Genomic DNA, 22,150 nt, shown 5'->3' on the forward strand with positions numbered 1-22,150 from the left:
GGCAACGTTCCGGAGTGTATCTTTCTGTGGCATATGAGGCCAGCCTTTTGGGCGAACGATTTCCCGCATACGTCGCAAACGTAGATTCTCTCCCCCGTGTGCAACAGAAGGTGTTGACTGAGACTGCTGTGGGTGGTGAACGCCCTCGCGCAGACTATACAACTGTACGGCTTGTCGCCCGTGTGAATTCTCATGTGTTTCCTGAAATCGTGGTTCTCGAAGAAGGTTTTGCCGCATTCCTCACAGACGGACTTCTCTTTCTTCTTGTGCTGCGTCAACACGTGCTGGTCCAGATTTTCTTTGGTGACCAGTCTCCTGTGGCACACGGGACACTCGTGCTTGGCTTTGTAATGGGCGTGCTTTTGGTGGGTGTACAGACTGTGACTGTTTCGACAGGTTTTCCCGCACACGTCGCATATCACGGGTGGTTCTCGATGGTTGAGACGCGTGTGAGTGGTTAGATCGCCTTTGATCTTGAACTCTTTGCCGCACAGCTCGCAGGAGAACTCGTAGCGATGGGTGTGCTTGCGCACAAAGTGGGAACGCAGCGTCTCTTTGCGGGAGCAAATCAGACCGCAGATCATGCAGGCGAACTTTCGTTTGCTGGTGAACTTGCTCTTGCCGAATCCTTCGTGGTTTTGGGCCAGGTGGGCGATCATGGTCGACCTCTTGTTGCACCTGAAGTCGCAGCTCATGCACGACAAAGCCTCCTGTTTCTGTGAGACTAACTCCATGAACGGGACGTCCGTCGCGGCTGGATCTTTCTTCCTTTGTTTCTCGTGTATCAGCTTGTGTCGTTTCAGCAAGTATTTCTTTTTAAACTGTTTTTGACAGACGTCGCAGGCAGGCAGAGCTCTAGAGTGTTTCTCGGACAACGGATCCGATTCTTTCGTTGTTGCTTTCGATTCCGCTGGTTCCTGCCTAAAACAGGAAAACGATTAACGTTTATTAGAGTTCCAACGTGACGGTACTCGACGTAGCTGATTACTTACATTCAAAGTTAAAAGTCATCGTGAGTTTGGTATAAGACGGTCATAAAACTATCACACGGTCATTATTACGATAAAAGTAAATTGGTAATTCGTGGAGGGTGACAAAAACCATGGTACAAATTTTTATTTTGAGATAAATGGTATAACAAGTAAATAATAGATAACATAGTTTCAGAAGATGGAAATTTGTTTACCGTTTATTGCACAAAATACTATCTATTTTGTTTTATCAAACTTTGTGATTGATCTCTTTTAATAATACTTTTCTAAACCTTTACGATAAACTTGTAGCGCTTTGTTCGAGAACCAAAGCTTATTCTTCTTCAATTAGTCCTGAAAGATTTTAATCTATTTTCAAGAATTGTTTTTAATTAAGAAATTTCAATGGAGTTGTTGTTTTGGTTAGATGGAAAAATGACATTATGCAATGTATTTTTAACTATTATCATCAATGGTGCAATCAAGTGGCAAATACCCATAATAGAGGCAATCGTATCTCTTTATGGCACTTCAAGGTTGCACAATTATTGATTAATTGTTAAAGAAGAACTTGCTGGTAAAATCTTCCCAAGATAGTTGTACTGAATTTTCTGAAACATAAAGTCGTATAGAAGAATAAATTTAAAATAAGTTTATTACTCGAGGCAATACATTTTGCATCATTTATTTTCAAATCCACCTATGAACATGCATATAAACAATAACTCAATCGATAGTACACTTACCTGCATTTAATCGTAAACACAAATTAAATCAATATTTCTAGATATCTGCATTTAATTTAACTTCTAAGGCACTAAAGTAATAAAACATTCTGTCCAACGTTTTATATTAATTAATTACATTACACAAATGAGAATATCCTCGGTGGCGTCGCAAACCGTTTTATTGGAAATTATTGTTCAGAAAGTAAAAGCAAGAATTTTCGATTGGACAATGTTCGTTAAAAATACGTATCTTCTATGAGTTTGTGCTCAAAATATGTTCCTCTAATTTCTTCTTGTATACAATATATTTTACAGTAAATTTTAAGTCGCGCTATTCGTTTGGTAATTGTTGCCTTACAAAACTCGTTAATTCATCGAATCTATAGGTATAACGTCATACGAAATTACTTTCCATTCGTGCGTCGAAACATGCGCACATGCGAGATTATGCGAAACGTGTGAAAATAATTCTTAAAATTAAGGAGAAAAGAATGTAAGTAACTATCCAAATGTTAAAGATTAAATAATTACACGTTACATGGTACTACATGAACCGATGATCGCTAACAAGTCGTTCATGATTGCATTTTTGGAATCCTTTAACACTTTCACTTCTCTGCGTGTATTTATTAACTTATAGCATATATAACGCGTAAATAAAACAGTGTTCCGAAAATAAATCAGGGATGATTCAACGGTTGATTAAATTGATCGGTTTAACATCTCTGGATCATTCTGTGCCAAATTGGACACCTTTTGTAGCAACACATCCAATTGAAATTTAGATATATTCCAGTTATCTAAATTCCAGGATAATCTAATACGTTGCTACAAAAACTATTCGATTTGGCACGGAACGACAATCTCTAAAATAATGAACGAAGCACAAGATTTCCTTTCCGGGAAAGTCACGGAAAAGATTCCCCAAGTCTCATCGTGAAAACACACGTCTTATAATCAGTTCGATCGCATTCTCGACGATCATTCCTTCTTCATGAAATCACTGAGAATGTGCTCGATGTGCACCACAGGTAACGGAGGATGCACGCCAGGGTGCGACTTCCTGTGGCAGATCAAGCCAGGCTTTTGCGTGAACGTTTTGCCGCATATATCACAGATGTACGGACGTTTCCCCGTGTGGATGAGCAAGTGTTGCCTGTAGGCTGTGCGACGGGCGAAAGCTTTGCCGCATATGTGGCAATCGTAGGGCCTGTCGCCGGTGTGGGTCATCATGTGTTGCTTCAGCCGATGATTCTCCGTGAACGATTTACCGCACTCCTCGCAAACGAAGCTCTCCCGCCTCTCGTGTTGCAGAAGTATGTGCTGGTCGAGGTTCTCTTGCGTGACCATGCGTCTCTTGCATATCTCGCACTCGTACTTGGGCTTGAAGTGCGCCCATTTCTGATGCACGTACAGAGAGTTGCTGTTCGAGCAGGTCTTCCCGCAAACGTCGCAGACTATCGGGCCCTCTTTGTGCTTGAAACGAACGTGCAGCCTCATGTCGCCCTTTACCTTGAACTTCTTCCCGCAGTACTCGCAATCGTACTTGTACTCCGACGCGTGTTTCCGCTCGAGGTGCTCTTTCAGCCTGCGTCGATTTTGGCACTTGAACTCGCACACGTCGCAGGAATACTCCTCCGGCTCCGTGGTGTATCTGTAGCTGGTCTTGCTCCTGGTCAACCGTTTGGCGGAGTGTTTTCTGCTGATGTGCGAGTGAAGGGTCGACTTGTTGGTGCTCTCGTAGTTGCAGAAATTGCAGGCGTAGGTCAGATTGTCCACGTCCTTCAGCTCCTGCTCGTCCGTCTTGTGCTCGAGGGCCACGTGCATCTTGAACGCGACCAGGCTCCGGCAGATCTTGAAGCAGACCTTGCACTTGTAACGCTGCGCCTGATCGTGTACAGCGTTCCTGTGACGTTTTAGCATCTGCACCACCGGGAAACAGATGTTGCACTCCTCGCACGCGTACACTTTATTGTCGTCGTTGCAGAGGTCCTCGTTCATCGACGCCTCGTTCGCCTCCTCCTTTTTAATCTTCACTTTGCAAAGACTGTCGGCGGTCGGTGAACGAGACGGTTCCTCGTCCGCCAATAACACCAACGATTCGTCCGTTACCTCCGTATCGTTCTTCAGAACTTCGCTGGACGATCTTGGGATCGGTTTCTCGTGTTCTGGGAACTTTGGAGTCTGATTTGCTGGAAGGAAGGCATAGTAGAGGGAACCCTCAACGTCGACGATTTGCCACGGTTGCATCGGAATCGATTCCTTGCCGTAAATAAAACGTCCGTCTCCGTTTAGAATCCTGAAAATCACAGAACAGTCAGTTAGGTATTTTAGAGACTGGTTGCGGGTGTTTTTTATTGGCAAGTGCGATTGTTCTGCGCTGTCCTTTTTACATGTACATATCGCGATCTGCGAATACTTCCATAGCGCGGGCAATGAAAGAACCTAAAGTATGGCTCCCGGGGTTGTTTAATTTTTGATGTGCGTTCAAACCGCGATTTAAATTGAAAAATTAATATCGGACACGTTACATAAAACAAGGTATGCAAATGAACAACACGGCTGAATGACAATCCCTCGCAAGTTATTTTCGACTGAAAAGATGTTTTTGTATTTCTATAAACGTTAACAACGTCGATAAAAACGAAGAGCAAAGTGGTTACTTTGTTTTTACATATGATTCAACGTAAATAGAATCTGAACGAAGATTCAAACGTGGATGTTCCGAAAGTACTACATGGTGATTGCGTACAATGATACTTTCCGTATAAATCTTGATATTCGTGCGAGCGATAATATGTTAGTGCTGGCTAGCATACTAAAAAATAATACGGCCAATAAACTATAACGTAAACGTAATACCTTACGAGCAACTTATATATTTCTTTACAGTAACTGTTTCCTTAATCGCTAGAGAGAATTAATAAAAAAAGATCAGCTATGTATTAATTACAAACGAACAGTTCAATTGTACTTCTGTTCCGTGACACTGCGATTCGTTTCGCGAATCTCAATTGTTCATGACGTCGTTCAGTATGTGATCGATGAAAACTTTCGGTAGGGGAGGGTGCGAGCCAGGATGAGACTTTCTGTGACTGATCAGTCCAGGCTTCTGGGTGAACGCCTTGCCGCAAATGTCGCAAACGTACGGTCTGATGCCAGTGTGAATGAGTAAATGCTGCTTCAGGGCCGTTCTACGCGCGAACGATTTGTTGCAGATCGTGCAAGTGTACGGTTTGTCGCCCGTGTGGATTCTCATGTGTACTTTCAGTCTGCTGTTCCTGGAGAACGTTTTCCCGCACTCCTCGCAAACGACGTTCTCCCTTTTCTCGTGCTGCTTGATCATGTGCTCGTTCAGGTTCTCCTGGGTGACCATTCGCCTCTTGCACACCTGGCACTCGTACTTGGCCTTGTAGTGGGCGAACTTTTGGTGCACGTAGAGGGAGTTGCTGTTGGAGCAGGTCTTGCCGCAAACGTCGCATATAACCGGTTGCTCCTTGTGACTGAAGCGGATGTGATTCGTCAGGTCGCCCTTGACTTTGAACTTCTTGCCGCAGGTCTCGCAGGAGAACTTGAAATCGTCCGTGTGCTTTCTGGCCGCGTGCACCTTCAGCTCGTACTTGTTCTTGTTCTTGTAATCGCACTGATTGCAGTAAAACAATTTCGGCAGCCCATCCGCTGTACAGTGTCTCGTCACTCTGTGCTTCCTGTTGATATGAGAGTACAGAGACGATTTTTTGGTGGTCTTGAACGTGCACTCGTTGCACGAGTACACCTCGGTGTCGTCCTTGTGCTGGCGCTTGTGAGAATACAAAGCTCTCTTCTCCGAGCATCTGAAATCGCAGAGGTTGCAGCACAGCTCCTCCGCGGGTTTCTTGCTTTGTTTCTTGCTCGTACGAGTGGTCATCGTGGGCTCCTTCTTGCACTCGAACTCGGAGGGCGTGCACAAAATGATGGAATCCTTGATGTCGATCTTGCTCTCCTCCAGACACGTGTCTTCCCAGTCTTCTTTGCCCGAGGAATCGTCGTTGCACTTCGCCATCTTGGACTTCTTTTTCGAAGAGATTTCAATGTCCTCGATCTTCCGGTGATTCCGAACAACGTGGGAGACCAGTGTTCTGCTTCTCTTGCACGTGAAATCGCACGAATCGCATCTGAAGCACATCGCCTTCGCGTCCCTGTGGCTCTTCATGTGTTTCCTCAAACTCGACTGGTTCTCGCACTCGTAACTACAGATCGCGCACGTAATCTTCGGTAAAACTTCCTTGGAAACGGCTGGCTTGTGTTTCTTTCGAACGTGCAACGTCAACGCGGACTGTTTGCTGCAACCAAAGTCGCAGAAACTGCACGAGTGTTTGCGTTTCTCCGTTGGCTTCTGCGATTGCACTTTTCTGTTCTGTTTCCTGGACACCGATCTCACAGAGAAAGCTTGTTTATGGCTCAGACGTTTTTTACAGAGCCAAGAGGTCATCTTGTGGGACGTTTTGTGTCGGTTCAGCATGCTCTCTGTGGGAAACTTCACCCCGCACTTATCACAAGAGAAAAAGTCGATGGCCACTTCGCACAAGTGCATCAAAGAGTCTACGTATCGGTTCATTTCGTCGTTCGTCTTCTGGACGTTGTGTTGATCCTCGGTCTCTTCGACCTTCACGGATAGCAGAGGAGCGACCATCTTGGTACTTTCTTCGGACTTCGGTGGATCGTTTAACGCGGGTACCAACAAGTAATGCAATTTACCGCTAGGATCGACGTGCTGGCAAAGTTGCATCGGCATGGAATCATTCCCAATGATGAATCGACCGGAAGTATCCGTAGTTAAGATCTTCTTGTCGCAGACCCGTCCTCTAAAACATAGCGAAAAATTCTGATTAATATCGGAAGACATTGCGTTGCGATTAGGTACACAGGCATTACTTACTCCAGATCTAAGACGTCTTTACAGATTTCTATGCGATTGTGTCTGAATAATAAGTTTACAAATTAGGTTTCGATTAGCTTTTATTCTGCACTATACTTTTGCATGGTATACTTCTTTATTGCTGCCTTCCTACCTATCGTTCTGTGTGAATTGTAATTATAATTCGAACATATAAATAGTACATGTACGAACCTGGAGTCGGTATAAAACGCTTGTGAAACATTAGAAATTTATAAATTAGAAACGATGAGACTCTGTAAAGAACGATGGAGTATATACAAAAAATGGATGAGAAAATAAATATAAAAATAGTTGTACTATACAATGTTTTGAAAATTGATCGTCCCATGTATAATACGCATAATCGCATTTATGTATGTACAGCTCGCTTCAGTTTTCTACACATACTTAATTCTACTTACTATACTCGTGTTATAAAATACTGCGTTATTATATCCTACTGTTAGGTCTATTTTTTATTTTAACGTTTCGTATAAAAGTTGAAGAGTTGTTAAAGAAACATTACATATTAGACGTCACTTTGTTATAAACAGTTTTTGACTTTGGAAGTCATTTTGCAAATATATGCAATAGATATGCATAGAATACACTGTTTTTAAACGTTGATACCTGAATCCACATTTTTCACCTTGCACAAGATTCACTCGATTCTAAAAATTATTACAAGTTTTTGTTTAAAAAAAAAAAAAAAAAAAACCTTCAAATGCCCTAAGCATCTCTGTTTAAAAAATGCATGACCATAAAGCAAGAAGTTCACACTATTAATGCCCAGCGGTTGTCTTCTAAATTTTTAATTATAAAGGCGACCTAATGTTTTTTGTTGAAAACTTACAGATTTGTTTATATAATATGAAAGCAACTATTAAGACAAATCTGTGAACATGACATAATAATGTTCGAGGTCACGCGTAAACTTCGAAATTAGTGCATCTATGGCGTATACAAATATAAAAAAACAAGTGCAAAATATATGAATTATGTCCTGTACACATTGTTCGATGTTTTTGTATACTACCATGTATCATAAATGCATAAAATCTTCAGTTTAATAACGGGGAAATGAAGTTAGGTCTGGATGCACCACACTATGATTTAGTATGACCGTGAATATCAGCGTATTATACGATCTCACCGGATGTAAACAATCCTACAGCTTCGTTAGTGGAAAAGAATGATGGTTACTTTCTTGATTAAAAATATGTAGGAAATATGAAAGATTGCATTAAGCTACCCCTACCTTTTTCGTTTCTCATTTTTTTCTCATACAATCGATCCACAAGAAACGTAATGAAAACACATTAACTTTTATTCGAAATATTTCATAATCGTGCATCGATAAAATGAACACGCTCCACATAAGAATAACTCGAGTCTATACTCGATCGTAGATCATAGCTTCGGTGGAATGTAATGGCACGATATCAAAGTACAGGAATGAGCAAAGGTACGTCACAAGTTTCTTTAATGTCTACTCAGCGTTAAGAAGAAACCTCCGCTTGAAGTCCAGCCGCGATGTCCACGTTCGAATCAACGATACTCTTGTTCTTCCCAAGGGGCATAGGTGGCGAAGACAGGTGGGCGTCCGGATGTTTCCTTCGATGTTCTATCATGTAATATTTTCTCTTGAACGAGTGTCCACAGAGATCGCAGATGTGTGGTCTCTCCGCCGAGTGAGTCAGTAGATGCGTGTTCCTCATGGTGGACGTACGAAAGTTCTTCTTGCAGATATGGCAGGTGTACGGTTTTACGCCTGTATGGGTGGTCATGTGCGTCGCTAAATATCTCTTGGAAGCGAACACCTTACCGCATTCCTTGCACTCGTACGTTCTGCTGTGCTGCTGCATGTGATTGCCCAGATTTTCCTGCGTCAGGAGCCTCTTGTTGCAGACGCTGCACTGGAACTTGTACTCGTTCAAGTGGGCCACTTTCCTGTGCTTGTACAGGGAATAGTTGCTCGTGTAGAACTTCCCGCAGATGTCACACATGTGCTGGGAGCTGCCGTGGGTGCCGATATGGAACTTCAAGTCCCACTCCATTTTGAAACGTTTCCCGCAGTGCTCGCAAGCGAACTTGTAATCGTCCGTGTGTCGCCTGATGTAATGGGACTTCAAATTGTTCTTCGTTTTGGTACGATAGTCGCACTTGTCGCAGCAGTGCAACAGGCTCGTGTCCACCTCCTGGTGAACCAGTCTGTGAGCCTTCAAGTCGCACTTGTACTTGAACGTTTTGTCGCAGGTTGCGCACTTGAAGGGTCGATGGAAGCTGTGCTTGCTGGTGATGTGACGCAGGATTTTGCTTTTCTGCTCGAACACCGACTGGCAAATGTCACAGGTGTAAGTACCGTCGTGACGTTTCTTGTAAAGATCGTCTCGTTGCGCTGTGTTCTTCTCCTTATTTTGTAACTCGGACGAGCAATTGTTTTCTTCGTTGTTTAATAGCGTTCTTCGATTCGCTGAGTGTCTCGATAACAATCTCTCGTTGGTGAACAACTTTTCTTCTTGTAAACTCGAGTGCTCGGACGAGAGCTTTTCTATTTGAGCGTCGCACGAGACTAGGCGTTTATCGGTTTTACGCTTGCGATTTTTCGACGCTCGAAACACGATTCTTCGTTGGAGAATGCCTGGTGTTTTACGTGGAACCATTAATTCGCCAGCGTTGATTTTACTCTTCTGAGTTAAATGCTGCGTCGATCTCCTAAAACACGAATGAAACGAGTCAGTAAAGGAAGCTCGATCTACGCCGTTTCCAGCATATTAAGTTAAAGAATACTGCAATATACATCGAAGCGTTTACTTTCTCTTCCGACCGAAGAAGAACAATTCACGAAACGTGCGACACAAACTTCTGGTACTTCGAGATGCATGAACAAAAACGAATCGATTATATATATTCAATAAACGGAACTGGCACGGAACGTTGAGAAGAATCCCCCTGATAATCCGTACGTAAATCTGTTCCCTTTTATCAACGAGGAGTGGTTGTCATAAATAATTTCAATAGCAAATTTAAAACAGGCCATAGCAAGTATTGTGGAAGTAAATGCTATTGCATTTATTTCCTCGTAAAGTACATTATCTTTAACTATCTCTCGACAAGTGCCTATTTAAGGTCAACTTAAGTACATAACCGTGGCAATGAACTAAAGCTTACATCGTATCAACATTGGTTATAAAATTATGAAAAACCTGATAACAATTCGGTAAGGTATCTGAATAAAATTCAATTCGTTTTGACGCAAGAATATCGTCGTCAAAGCGAAAATAACATAAGAACAATTAGTTAAATAACAAATTAAAGTAAGCTTAACAGCTTCGAGTAAACTCAGACTCACAATGTGGTGTACGATAAATGTTTTCTTTTTCACCGAGCAAAGTCTATCTCTCTGCAAATTCTCCTCGTAATCACAATGTATATTACTCTTTTATCAGAGAAAAGTTTCGCTCCCCTCGAACAAAGGGTCTAAAAAGATTCACTTGTAATTTCTCACGCGTCGTCTTTTACTTTGACGTTGTTTCGCGTTATGCTATTGATAATGTTCGTTATGGACACGGATGGCGGGGATTCCGTGGCGTCCGGGTGTCTCTTCTTCCAGTGAACACAGAGGGCTGGACGTTGCGTGAAGCTACGGCCGCATATCGTGCAAACGTACGGTCTGACACCAGAATGAGTCAGAAGATGCACCTTTCTGCTGGTTGCACTCGCGAACGCCTTGAAGCAAATGTGACAGGAGTACGACTTCTCCCCCGTGTGGGTCCGAATGTGCTTCCTGAGGGCGGTCTTCCGCGTCAATTGCATCCCACACTCCTCGCATATGTACTTCCGGTCGTGCTGTTGAACGTGGCTGTCCAAATTCTTCTGAGTCTGCAGCCTCTTCTTGCATATCGGGCACGGGTACCTGGCGTCTTTCACTGTGTGATTGTGATTCTTGTGGAAGTAGAGGGAAATCTTGTTCGCCACTTTGGTGCCGCACACGTCGCAAATGCATGGCTCCCCGTCGTGGGTGACCATGTGCTTCATGAAATCGGCTTTTATGCGGAACTTCCGGTCGCACTTGCCGCAGGGGAAAGGGAAACTGATGGTATGTTTACGCATAATATGAACCTGTAATCGAAATTGCCACGCTGAAAACCTCCGACAAGACGTTCGTTCCAAGAAAAAAACTCTAGAGCTTACGTTACAAACGGTAATTCGAAATTGTCAAGTAAATTTTCACGATTTAAACTGTACAAGGAACTGTATAAATTTTGTTATTTGACTGAAGAAAGACTGTACTAGAAGTACTAGAAGGAGAAGCAATACGAGGGTAACTCACCTGCAAGTAGGAGGAGTGAACAGTCGTAAAGTCACAGTACTGGCAATTGTGTAAAAGCGCCTCTCCGTGTATAGTCAGTTTGTGTCTCGTTAAAGTTCTTTTATGTTTATACTTTCTCGAGCACAGCTCGCATTGGAAACTATTGGAATTATTATGTTTCATCATGTGTCTCTTATAATTTTTCGCGTAGATGGTAACTTTACAGATATCACAGTAGATTTGTTCGAGCTTCACTGTCTCTTCACTATTTTCACTTTCTTCCCGTTGCGAAGCTTCCGCCTTCGGCTTCTTCGTCGCCGTGTTAGTCGGTGATCTTTTCGTGGCCGGTGTCGCAGTTTTCGGCGACGTTTTGACTAGAACTCTTTTTTTCACCGTCCTCTTCTTCGGTGTTTGCGACCTAAACAGCCGGAATCATAGTTTAAATCTATGGGCACATACTTTGATTCTTCTGCTTTACAACGCGCAAAGAAAGGAAAAGTTTCGCGAACGCATGTTCCGATTAAAGTATTTTCGATCAATAAAAACAGAGTACAGTCATAGCATATATGTAATACTAATATTTAAACAAGGCGAAGAGGATGCAGCAAACGGTATTACGTATTTTTATATTATTCTAAATCTTAAGTAGTACTTCGACAGTTTTCTTATATCATTGTTATTGATTCTTTGTTAATTGCAAATAAGAGAACATTATTCAAAATACTTTAGTTCCTATTTTTCATTTTATTGCTAATGTATCGTGTGATTTTTGCATTTTCTGTACGTACGTGTTTATGCTTTTACTGTAGCATTCACGAAAAGATATAACGAGAGCGACGCCTTCAAAAATGCCGACCTGGAAATTCCAGAAACAATATTACACATAATTCCGACACACTGTTTTCTACTTTAAATTGTAATACTTACACGTATGGATTGCAAGCTGCTATCAATTTATCGTGTCGTGATGAGAACTTGCGCAAATTTTTTAAAAAGAAAACACTAGATATAGAAATTGTACACTCTCTGTAATGTTAGAAGTGATTCGATTTTTATATGTGGCTATATGTTTATTTATATTCCTCATACAATAAAAATTCTCTCAGAAATTAATGTTCCTCCCTCCACTCGTAATAATTACAATCTTTTTCGTTTCCCGCGGTAAATAGAATCTTACACACGTTTTAACATGGATTCCATAAAGTATCGTATGTTATTGTATTAAATTTAGAAATCATTCTACATCTATCGAAGATCGAAGTATCCTTTAAATATTACATTCACCCCGTAATGTAGCAGATAGTCCCGTTTTCAATACGCTCAATATTCGATTATTAATTACGTACTGCTTGTTATAAAGCGTTGTAAAATGTTTTCTTGAAACCACTATCACAATTAGGTTGCAACCTTCTTTTATAGTATACAAACTCGTCGGAACTTTCACGACACAGTACTCTTGCCAGACGATCCTCGGTGATTGGAAGCGTAACTCCTCGAACTCTTTTGAATGGAATGTTACATGAAAAGAATCTTGTCGTCCGTAACACTGTCCAAGAAAACAGTTCCCAACGTTTTACACGGGACGCCCTCCGCGCGCGACACGGGGCAATGATCCGCGGTTTTAGTCACACTTACTTTATAATACTAGAAAAATGATATCGGCGGCGTCGCCGTGTCGCATACAGTGTTTAAAAACAAAAGAGAGAGAAAAAAAAAAAAATGATAAGAAAAACTGAGTTCTCGTGGGCGGTTCAGTCTTTGTGTATCGTCTTGTGTTTGAGGAAGGAGGCCTTGTACTTGAATATCGCCGCACACTTGTCGCACTTGTAACTGAGCAAGTGGCGTTTCAGATGTCTGTGAAGCACTCTCCAATTACGGAAACGCCATTTACATTTTGGACATTTGTACGTGGTCGGTGTGACCTTCTTGTTCGATCTCCTCACTATCTGATTGGGCTTGGAGCACTCGGACGTCTCCTGTTCGGCCTTCACGTCCGTGCAGTCCTCGACCTTGCAAGAATAGCTGTTGCTCGGTTTGTGCAACGATCGATGGTGAAGTCGAAGGAAGTACTCGTTCTGGAAGGCCGTGCCGCAGTTCTCGCAGAGACACGGCGCCACGACGTGCTGTCGCATGTGCCTGGTCAGGTCGGCGTTCAGCTTGAACAGCTTCGAGCAGTACTGGCACTTGAACGGGAAGTACTTGGTGTGCTTTCTGATTTGGTGTCGTTTCAGGCTGTGCTTCCGGTTCGACATGAAGTCGCAGTCGCTGCACTTGTACACTTTGCAGTTGCGCTCGTGCAGCTCCATGTGCAGCTGCAAGGTCCTCTTGGTCTTCAGTCGTCGATGGCAGATCGTGCACTCGAAATTACGCGCGTGATTGTGGCTCTCCAGGTGTCTGCGCAGATAGTAAGGTGCCACGAACGCCTTGGTGCAATACTCGCATACGAACGACTTCCGGAAATGCACGTTCTGATTCGCTGCCGGTTTGTGAGACCCTTTCTCGTCGACCAACCCTTGGAACGGATTCTGAACGTACTCTCCGGGATAGTCGGTGGCCTCCTCGTCTGGCAATTCGTTGGACGTTTCGTCGGGCAACTCGTCGGGCAATTCCGTTTTAATCTCGATGTCCGAGGCCTCCTCTTTCTCTTCTTTCTCTCGCTTGACGGTATCGGCGTTGTGATTAATAGGCAGAAGAAAATATTTGTCGACGTTGTGCACCACGAGATAGGTTTGCTCGAGTGGATCGCGTACGGTTGACCTAAAAATACAAAGAATATTCGTCAATTCTATGAATGATGCAGGCCTCGCGAGCGATTCGTTTGCTTTTTGGACGAACAAATACTGATTTTTTTTTATAACGTACAAGTATTTCTCTCCCACCGAGCACTTGTTTTCGTGTTCGTTTTGGTAGAACACGCGACGATACATGTGTGATCATGTTCGCGCGTGGTCATTGAAAAATTTAAAGAAACGATTTGCCGCTGTTGCATCCGGAGGTGTCGGATGCTTGATAAAAGAAAAAGAAAATGTTGCGCTAGTTGACTTTCAATGCATGCAGTAGTAACGAAATTTTATATATTTTCTTATGCACTCAGATAAAATACATTGTATTGTATAAACTAAAAAAAATGTAGAAAAGAAACCGAAGAAATTGCACTTTGCCGTATACCAATTGGTACTTTGTTATTCTCAACTTAAAAGCAACAGTAATAAATTAACGCTACGTTAAATATTAATTTGTGTGATTATCCTCCGTCGAAAAGTTATCTTTTGTACAATATTAATAATACAATCCGTAAGATCTAAAATATTTGCTGTAATATTATATATGTATACATATATTTTCTTTCTTCAAATTTACAGGTGATATAAACTTTTTTTTTCCGTAATAATATGATAATTTATATTACATTTCTATATGATTCTTATATTTATATATAAAAGCTGTTCCTTCGCAAACAGATTTCACGAATTATTGATCTTCTTTCCTCGAATTGTAGCATAATATCGAACTATCACCAATTCGCTTTAAACTTTACAATTCCTAATCCTATCGGTTTCCATCCCCCGTTAATTATATTTTTTTGGACTGGCTGCAACAATTTTATCGATTGCACGCTTCGTACTAAGAAAAGATAGTTAAATCAAAAACGATATTAATATACGTTAACGCTACGTTTATTTCTGCCATTTCGATTGCTCGAAGCCACCATTCGAATTGTAAATCTACCTAACGTGATACCTAAGTGACTTCGAGCAATCAGTTCATTTTGACCCGACTACAGTTACATCGAAACAGACTTGGACAATTTGATTCACGTATAATAAATAAAAATATTTGTTATCTATAAATAAAATTTGCCCAACCCTGCGATAAAGCGAGTGGAAACCTTGGAAATTCATTGAGATATCGTTAGTTTCATTTTCGCGAGTAAGAACGTTGGGAACTGTACACGTGTTTCAACGGCGAGCGTTGACGATCTACCACGAAAATGAAACGTATTTACAACTAAATCGTTTTGCTGTATAGCAACAAAGTTATACATTTAACGTTCAACTATCGAATTGTTATTCTCCAGTTTATCCATACTTTGGTAAAAACATTCACTTCGCTTGATTTCACTACTTTGGGAACAAAGATTGACTTTTAAAAGTACCGCTCATAGCTTCGTATCTTTCGTTATAATTTCTTCGGAACAAGAAAATAACAACAACTAAAAATTTGTATTTTTTATAAAGATCTATATCATTAAACAAATCCAAAAACGTTCAAATTTATGTCGATTTGTTCAAGATATAATAATCATTTTTCACGAACTTATCTCAAAGATAAATTCGTTTCTCGAGTTGTTCCAAAAACAGACCCTAGCTACCACGTAGAATAAAAACAGCTTTCCAATGATAAGACAATTAACTTCGAAACGTAATTTGACAAACAAGATACATATCGACTACACGCATTCAGATCTACAGCGTAACCGTGCACGGGGCAACGAAACAATAGAAACTACTCTAAAGTTCGAGTCATAACAATTTAATGTTACGCTTGATCGATACATCCGAACGATTCGTCGACGTGAATAAATTCAAACTGGGCAACGAAAGCTCCTTAGCGTGTTACATGACAAAACGTATAAAAGTATCTCGCGATAAACCGTCACCCAGATTGACTCGTTACTTGGAGCTCTTGTTCACGATGATCTTGTCCTGGACACCGTGCAGCAGATTGGTGATCTTGATAGGCGGCGGCGGCGGATGGATGCCAGGATGCTTCCTCCGGTGCAGCATCATCGGTGACCTCTGGGTGAAGCTCTGGCCGCAAATGTCGCAGATGTAGGGCCGTTCGCCGACGTGGGTCAGCAGATGGATCTTCTGGGAGCTGAGGCAGCCGAACGTTTTGCCGCAAATCGCGCACAGATACGACTTCTCACCCGAATGAGTCCTTAAATGCTTCGTGAGACCGTACTTGGTCTTGAATTCCATACCGCATTGCTCGCAAACGTACTTGATCTTGTGGAGTTCCGTGTGACTTTCCAGGTTCTTCTGTGTCTTGAACTTCTTGTTGCAGGTCTGGCACTGAAACTTCTTCACCTTCGTCTTGTGCTTGTAGTACTTGTGGAAGTACAGCGAGCTCTTGCTGGGGTAAGACGAGCCGCAGATGTCGCAAACGCACGACTCCGTGTCGTGGTCCTTCACGTGGGTGGTGTAGTCGGACTGCACCTTGAACATCTTGCCGCACTGCTCGCACTTGTAGTTGTAGTCCTCCGTGTGCTTGCGTATGTAGTGTATCTTCAGGTAGGGTTTCGTGCGCGCCTTGAAGTCGCAGAGGTTGCACTTGTGCCAGGTAACGGGCTCGTAGTGTATCTCCATGTGTCGGGCCAGATGGGCGCTGGTCTTGAACCCCTTCGAGCATATCTCGCATTTATGGGGCCGTGAGTTGCTGTGCTTGTACATGTGCCTCGTGTGCTTGCTCTTACGGTCGAACGAGGCGTAGCATATCTCGCAGGTGTGAACCTTCTTCTTCAACTTCTCGGTCTTGAACTTCTCCTCCACCTGTTTTTTTCTGAAGTCTAACGGCGCGTCGTCCAGGTCGTCGAACTGATCGTCGATGGCATTATCCTTAACGTTCTCCGCGGATTGGCTCGTGGACGACCTCGACGCCGTGTCCGCCTTCGACGTTACCGTAGTGTTCGCCTCTTCGCCTGGTGCCGGTTCCTTCATCATGTACACGCTCAGCGACGTCGGTATCCGAAAGTAATTATCTTCTAGTTTCACTATCAGAAAAGTCGGAGCGAGTGGGTCTAGCGCGTTGTACCTAAAAAATCATAAAACTAGTCAGTCGATTTGGTTCAAAGCACATTTTGAGTAAAATATGTGTTTTGTTTGTGCTAACCGCGCATATGAGCATGCACTGGCGTGAGTCGGGTATAAAACTGGCGAACCTTTTATGAAAACTCGTCTCTATAAGAAACTCGTTTCGTTTATAGGCGTCATTTAACACTGTGGCATTGAACTTACGCATAATTACGCTGCTGGGGGGAAAAAAACATCTAATTATTTCTAGAAACAAAAATCTAGGGAAAGCGAAATGATCGATCACTTATAGCTATATAAATGTGATACTTATAATAAGTCTATAATCTAAATAATAAAAACAACTTAAAATAAGTTTTCTTCCTCTGTCTACAACATGTATTTTTTAATCGTTCACAATTTTATGTTTCTTCATAATATCCATCGGTAGAAACTTTTTCTTCTTCCAGGAAATAGTTCTTCTAAACGCTAACTACGTGCACAAAATCTTAATATCTCAAACCGTGATACACTTAGAATACAGAAGTCTTTATTTCGTTGTCTCTTACAATCAGTATGTTATCATTAAGCTTTACTGTTACTAGACTGCTATAATGAGTATAATAGCGAATAAACTTTTGAAAGTAACTTAAGAAATGATTACCTTGTCTTTGTTATTCCAATTTTGCACAGATATACAAGCGAACCCATTTTCTGCACTTTAGTCATTTTTACAGACATAAAACATATACAGAGATATAATTATTTTTCTTTATAATACATTTGAACAGTATAAGTAGCTTCTGTACAATCGAATCAGGCAGTCCTAAAGATTTTTTGTGAGCTACAATTTTCTCAACTGTTCGCGATGTTTTTTTAAAATTACTTAACACTTATAGTAAAGCTAAAGTTTGCATGAAAAATAACTGCATATTATAAATATCCTCCCGCGTTATCGAACTGTTCAATGACGTAATATAGTTCTTTAAGTTACCACTGCGACACTAATCTCAATAAGTAGTGAAAATTAAAAATACAGAATTTCCTGGCTCAACACTCTATATACAGTTAATTGTATCATTGTTTCTGCAAGTATATCAATAAGAATACGTTAAATGTATATAAAACGTATTAATCGTTGCACGAATTTCTTAAAAACGACCATCAAAGCCACCTTCCAGTCACCTAGTTTAACAACCGATCAAATTCCAGGCGAATCACAATTTCGTGTTCAGCACGTTGTTCCTGTCGACCTGATCGGTCTGCAGCTTTTGCAGATAGTTCCTGGCCAGGTCAGCGATGTGGGTGTGCTTGGAGTGCATAGGTGGCAGTGGTCCAGGATGCTGTCTCCTGTGCCTGAGCAAACTGGAGCGTTGAGTGAAGTCTTCCTCGCAGATGTCGCATCTGTAAGGCCTGATGCCAGCGTGCGTCAACACGTGTTGATGGAAGTTGCCGCTCTGGTTGAAATTTCTCTGGCACAGAGTGCAGTTGTAAATCTTCGCCTGGCCGTGATTGAACTGTCTGTGGTTGGCCAGCTCGCGCGTGCCACGGAACTCCTTGTTGCAATCCTCGCACTTGAAGCCCCTCTCGTGAAGTCTGAGATGGGTGTCCAGCCTGCTCTGATGAAGGAACTTCTTCCTGCACAAATGGCAGGTGTACTTGTATTTCATTTCGCCGTTACGTTTCATGTGTCTCCACTCGTGGGTCTTCACGTCCTTCACCTCCTTGCCGCAGAATCGACAGACCCTGAGCTCCGAGTCGTGGGTCCTTTTTATGTGTTGCGTTAGGTCTATCTTCAGCTTATAGTTGCGACCACAGTGCTCGCAGACGTATTTCGGCTCGTACGCGCTGTGATTGCGTATCTGATGCCTCCTCAGGCTGCCACTGCTTTTGTATTTCACGCGACAAACGTTGCACTCGAAGAAGTAATCTGATCGATGGATCACTTTGTGCTCATCCAGCTCCTCCGCCGTGTGGTAAGCCTTCTTGCACAGGTCGCACTGATACTGTCTACGATGCACGTAGGCCACGTGGACCTCCACCCTCTCAGGATTGATGAAACGCTTCTCGCAGAACGGACAGGTGTTTCGAATTTCGTCCAGCACCTGATCGACCTCGACTTCGGTCTTCTGCGGTACCGCGTTCTCCAAAGGTTCTACGTTCGCTGGGTATTCCTCTTTCTCTGGAGATTCTACTTTTAGTTGCTTCTGATTTCCTTTGTTGTTTGTCAAAACTTTGGCAACACGAGTGTACGTGATCGGTGGCTTTTCTTGAGATACTCGGTGAGGGTGATCCAGCTGCTTACGGTTCGTTGAAAGAATTCGATTGGATGTTACGCTCGATGCTTCATCCATTTGGGATTTCCATTTGCGAACCACTAGTATACGGACAATCGTATTTCGCTTTGGATTTCTTTGCTGTGCGGCGACAGACTCTCCTCTGAAACAAGGATAATACATGTTAGTACGTGAAAAGTACGCGCGATTCGTTGAAATATGTCTAAACTACCGAAACCGGAAATTTCACCGACAGGAACCCGAGAATAAATGAAATATTTCATTGTTTGCGATTTAACTTGCGTACACTGTTTGAATTCTTCTTCCGTATTGCATGGAAATACTAACACCGATGTTATCGTTTTCATAACTTTGAAAATATATTAAAAATATAACTTACTTTGCACTGATCAATACACACTTTATTTTATGAACTGTGGAGCTTAAGTGCGAGTACTTCCACGTGAATTATGGCGAACAGTCACCCATTGCTGGCCCGTGAAGTACGAGAATAACATGGAGAACTTAACACATACTTTCAATTGTTCACAGAATCTTCAGTGCTACGATGACTTTAAAACATGGGAACAGTCGCGCGTTATAAAATACTTGAAGCGTGTAATCACAACATTGTTATTCAATTTTTACTAATTCAGTTTACTTTTAAATATCAAGCATTTATTAAAAATAGTGATAGGATTTGGAAATGTTTTGGCAAACGTAGGATGAGTAATTTTCAGTCAATTTTATTATGAAAGCATAGTCCATCTAATAAACTGTTCAATGAGTAAGATGCCAATGCTTCGAGTGTGCTTTATAAAACAAACATTGACTAATGACTCGTATAGGAATATATGTCCACTATTTCCTCATGTACTGGGCATACATATTTTCAATACAATATGATATACTCTAAGGGACAGTTAAAATGTGGGATAGTATGCTTTGTATATAATTGCTTAGGAAGTCTTGGATTCTCATTTGTACACTCACACGCACGTATCGTAATCAATTTCAAACTAAATCATCGCGAACATAATGTGTATTGCAGACCTTAAAAAAACTGATCGTTGACATAATGAAAAACGATCTTCTGTCACGGGGCAAACCAGTGCTTCTTTTCTCATTAGCGACAGAACATCAATAAAAATCTAACTAGATATAAAAGACATAAAAAATAACTTACACCATTTTCGAAACGCCCACCGAAAGCATCTCGGTATTTATAAAACACATCTTTCAACAGTTAAGTCGGACAAATGTTTCATAGACGTAAACCACTGCAACGTGTCTCGTAATTGCTGACGCGATAAAAGGCAAAATACTTTTTTTAACATCTACTGAGCATAACATACGAATACGCGACGATTTTACTTATCAAGGTTTTTGCAGAATTTGTTTAGCTATGTCCGCGATTCGCGTTTTGTTGCTGATAGGAGGCAGCGGGCCCGGGTGCGTGTTTCGATGCTTAATGAGACAGTGCCTCTGCGTGAAGTCGTCCCCGCAAATGTCGCATTTGTACGGCCTGATGCCACCGTGGGTAACGACCACGTGCTTGTGGAAGCTGGTTCTATTGTTGAACTTCTTGTCGCAGATCGTGCACACCATGCTGGGCCCGTGCACCACCTCCTTGTGCACCTTAAGGGCGGATGGACGGTTGAAAACCTCTTTGCAATGGTTGCACTTGAAGCCCCTCTTGTGCATCAACAGATGGTTGTCCAGACTGTTACGAACTTGGAACTTCTTGGGGCAAAGGTGACAACGGAACTGGCAGTCGACCTTTTTGTTGGCCTTCTGGTGTTGGTACTCGTGCTCCATCACGTTCTTCACGGACTTGCCGCAGAATCTGCAAACGTGGGTGACGTTCATGTGGATCCGGTCGATGTGTACGGCCAGATCGCTCTTCAATCTGTAACGTTTGTCGCAGTGGTCGCACACGAACTTCGCTTCTATGGTGCTGTGCACGCGGATCTGATGATTCCTGAGCCCGCACATGCTTTTGTACCTCATACGACAAAACGGACACTCCAGGTAATCCACGCTGTGGGTCTTCATGTGATCCTCGAACGACTCCTTTCGAAAATAAACGAGGTAACACTGTTTGCAACGATACGGTTTCTTGTGATTACGAAAAACGTGCCTGTCCATCTCCTTCGCGTCTATGAAGCTCTTCTGACAAAACGGACACACGTTTCGCAGCTTCTCCAGTATCAGATCCACTTCTTCCTTCGGCGTGTCGGGTTCTGGTTCTGCCCCCGGATCTTGCTCCGGGCTCACCTCTTCCGGTTTCTCACAATTCTTCTTTTTAATCTCTATTTTTGCTTCCTTTTCTCGAGGCTGTTTGGCCTCCACTGTTTTCTCGTTCGCTTGAGCAGGTGTACTGGTCGATAGTGGTTCGGTTTTCATCTGTGGCACGGTCCACATTTCGGGTTTTAGCGGCACTGTGACCTTCTTCACCTCATACGCCATCGTACCATCTTCGTCCTGAATTGGTATCAGGACGGTTTTGATTATGTTGAATCCTGTGTCGTCCATTACTTCGACCGGTACTAACATGTTCTTAATTTCTCTCGTGACTGGATCCCTAACGGGCACTAAAACCGCTTTCTCTGTGTTCACGAGATCTTCTTTAACTATCTGTGGCGTGCAATCGTTGGTGACACCGTTCGGTACTATATCGTTGTTAACTCTTTTCGCCGCAGAGTGTGGCAAAGAACAATAATTCACTCCTCCTAGGTACAAATCATCGTTCATGTCACTGTCGTCGTCGTCCTCCAGTGTCTTTTCACTACTAACATCATCACAGTTGCTTTCAACGTCGCTACGAACATTACGATCTTCTTCGTCGTCGGAAATAGGAGGGGCCTTAACTTCAACCGGAAACTGATCACTTGTATCCTGATCCAGAATGGGCACTCCGGGGCACACTACAAAATGTGGTTGTGCTGGGTTCTGTATAGCAGGTTTATCCGCGATCTTTGGCACCCTGAAACACCCATTCAGTTAGTTAGTCGCAAGAAAGGATCGACACACGTAAGAAGTAAACAAAAGACAATGAAACTTTAACGTTAAAGAAAAAAAAAAGTACATCGATACACGGAATGACTGTATACAGGGCCACCTCTGTATCATTCGGAATCTCGTTTATTCGTA

At 42.4% G+C, this 22,150-nt stretch overlaps 1 protein-coding gene across 6 annotated transcripts in view; it reads right to left on the reverse strand.

Annotated features, from left to right (window-relative positions):
- Window positions 1–22,150, reverse strand: part of LOC122397159 (zinc finger protein 436-like) — an 82,316-nt gene that overhangs the window by 2,180 nt on the left and 57,986 nt on the right. The window contains exons 5-6 of one of the 6 annotated variants that reach the window (XR_006259085.1): window positions 20,186–21,983; window positions 19,099–19,160 (exon numbers count right to left, since the gene is read on the reverse strand). The exons of 1 other annotated variant lie outside the window; for it this stretch is intronic. Coding sequence is in view for 4 of the 5 variants with exons in the window: in XM_043396124.1 (XP_043252059.1) it covers window positions 4,710–6,543 (1,834 nt within the window). In the remaining variant the exon portion in view is untranslated. Of the gene's footprint in view, window positions 1–2,426; window positions 3,999–4,709; window positions 6,544–15,447; window positions 16,744–19,098; window positions 19,161–19,813; window positions 21,984–22,150 lie in introns of those variants that run through there. 4 more of the 6 variants (XM_043396204.1, XM_043396124.1, XM_043396231.1 and 1 more) reach the window with 4 other exon arrangements.

Source organism: Colletes gigas, unplaced genomic scaffold, assembly GCF_013123115.1.
Source record: "Colletes gigas isolate AHSC1104 unplaced genomic scaffold, ASM1312311v1 Colletes_gigas_Sc00001, whole genome shotgun sequence".
Taxonomy (NCBI): Eukaryota; Metazoa; Arthropoda; class Insecta; order Hymenoptera; family Colletidae; genus Colletes; species Colletes gigas.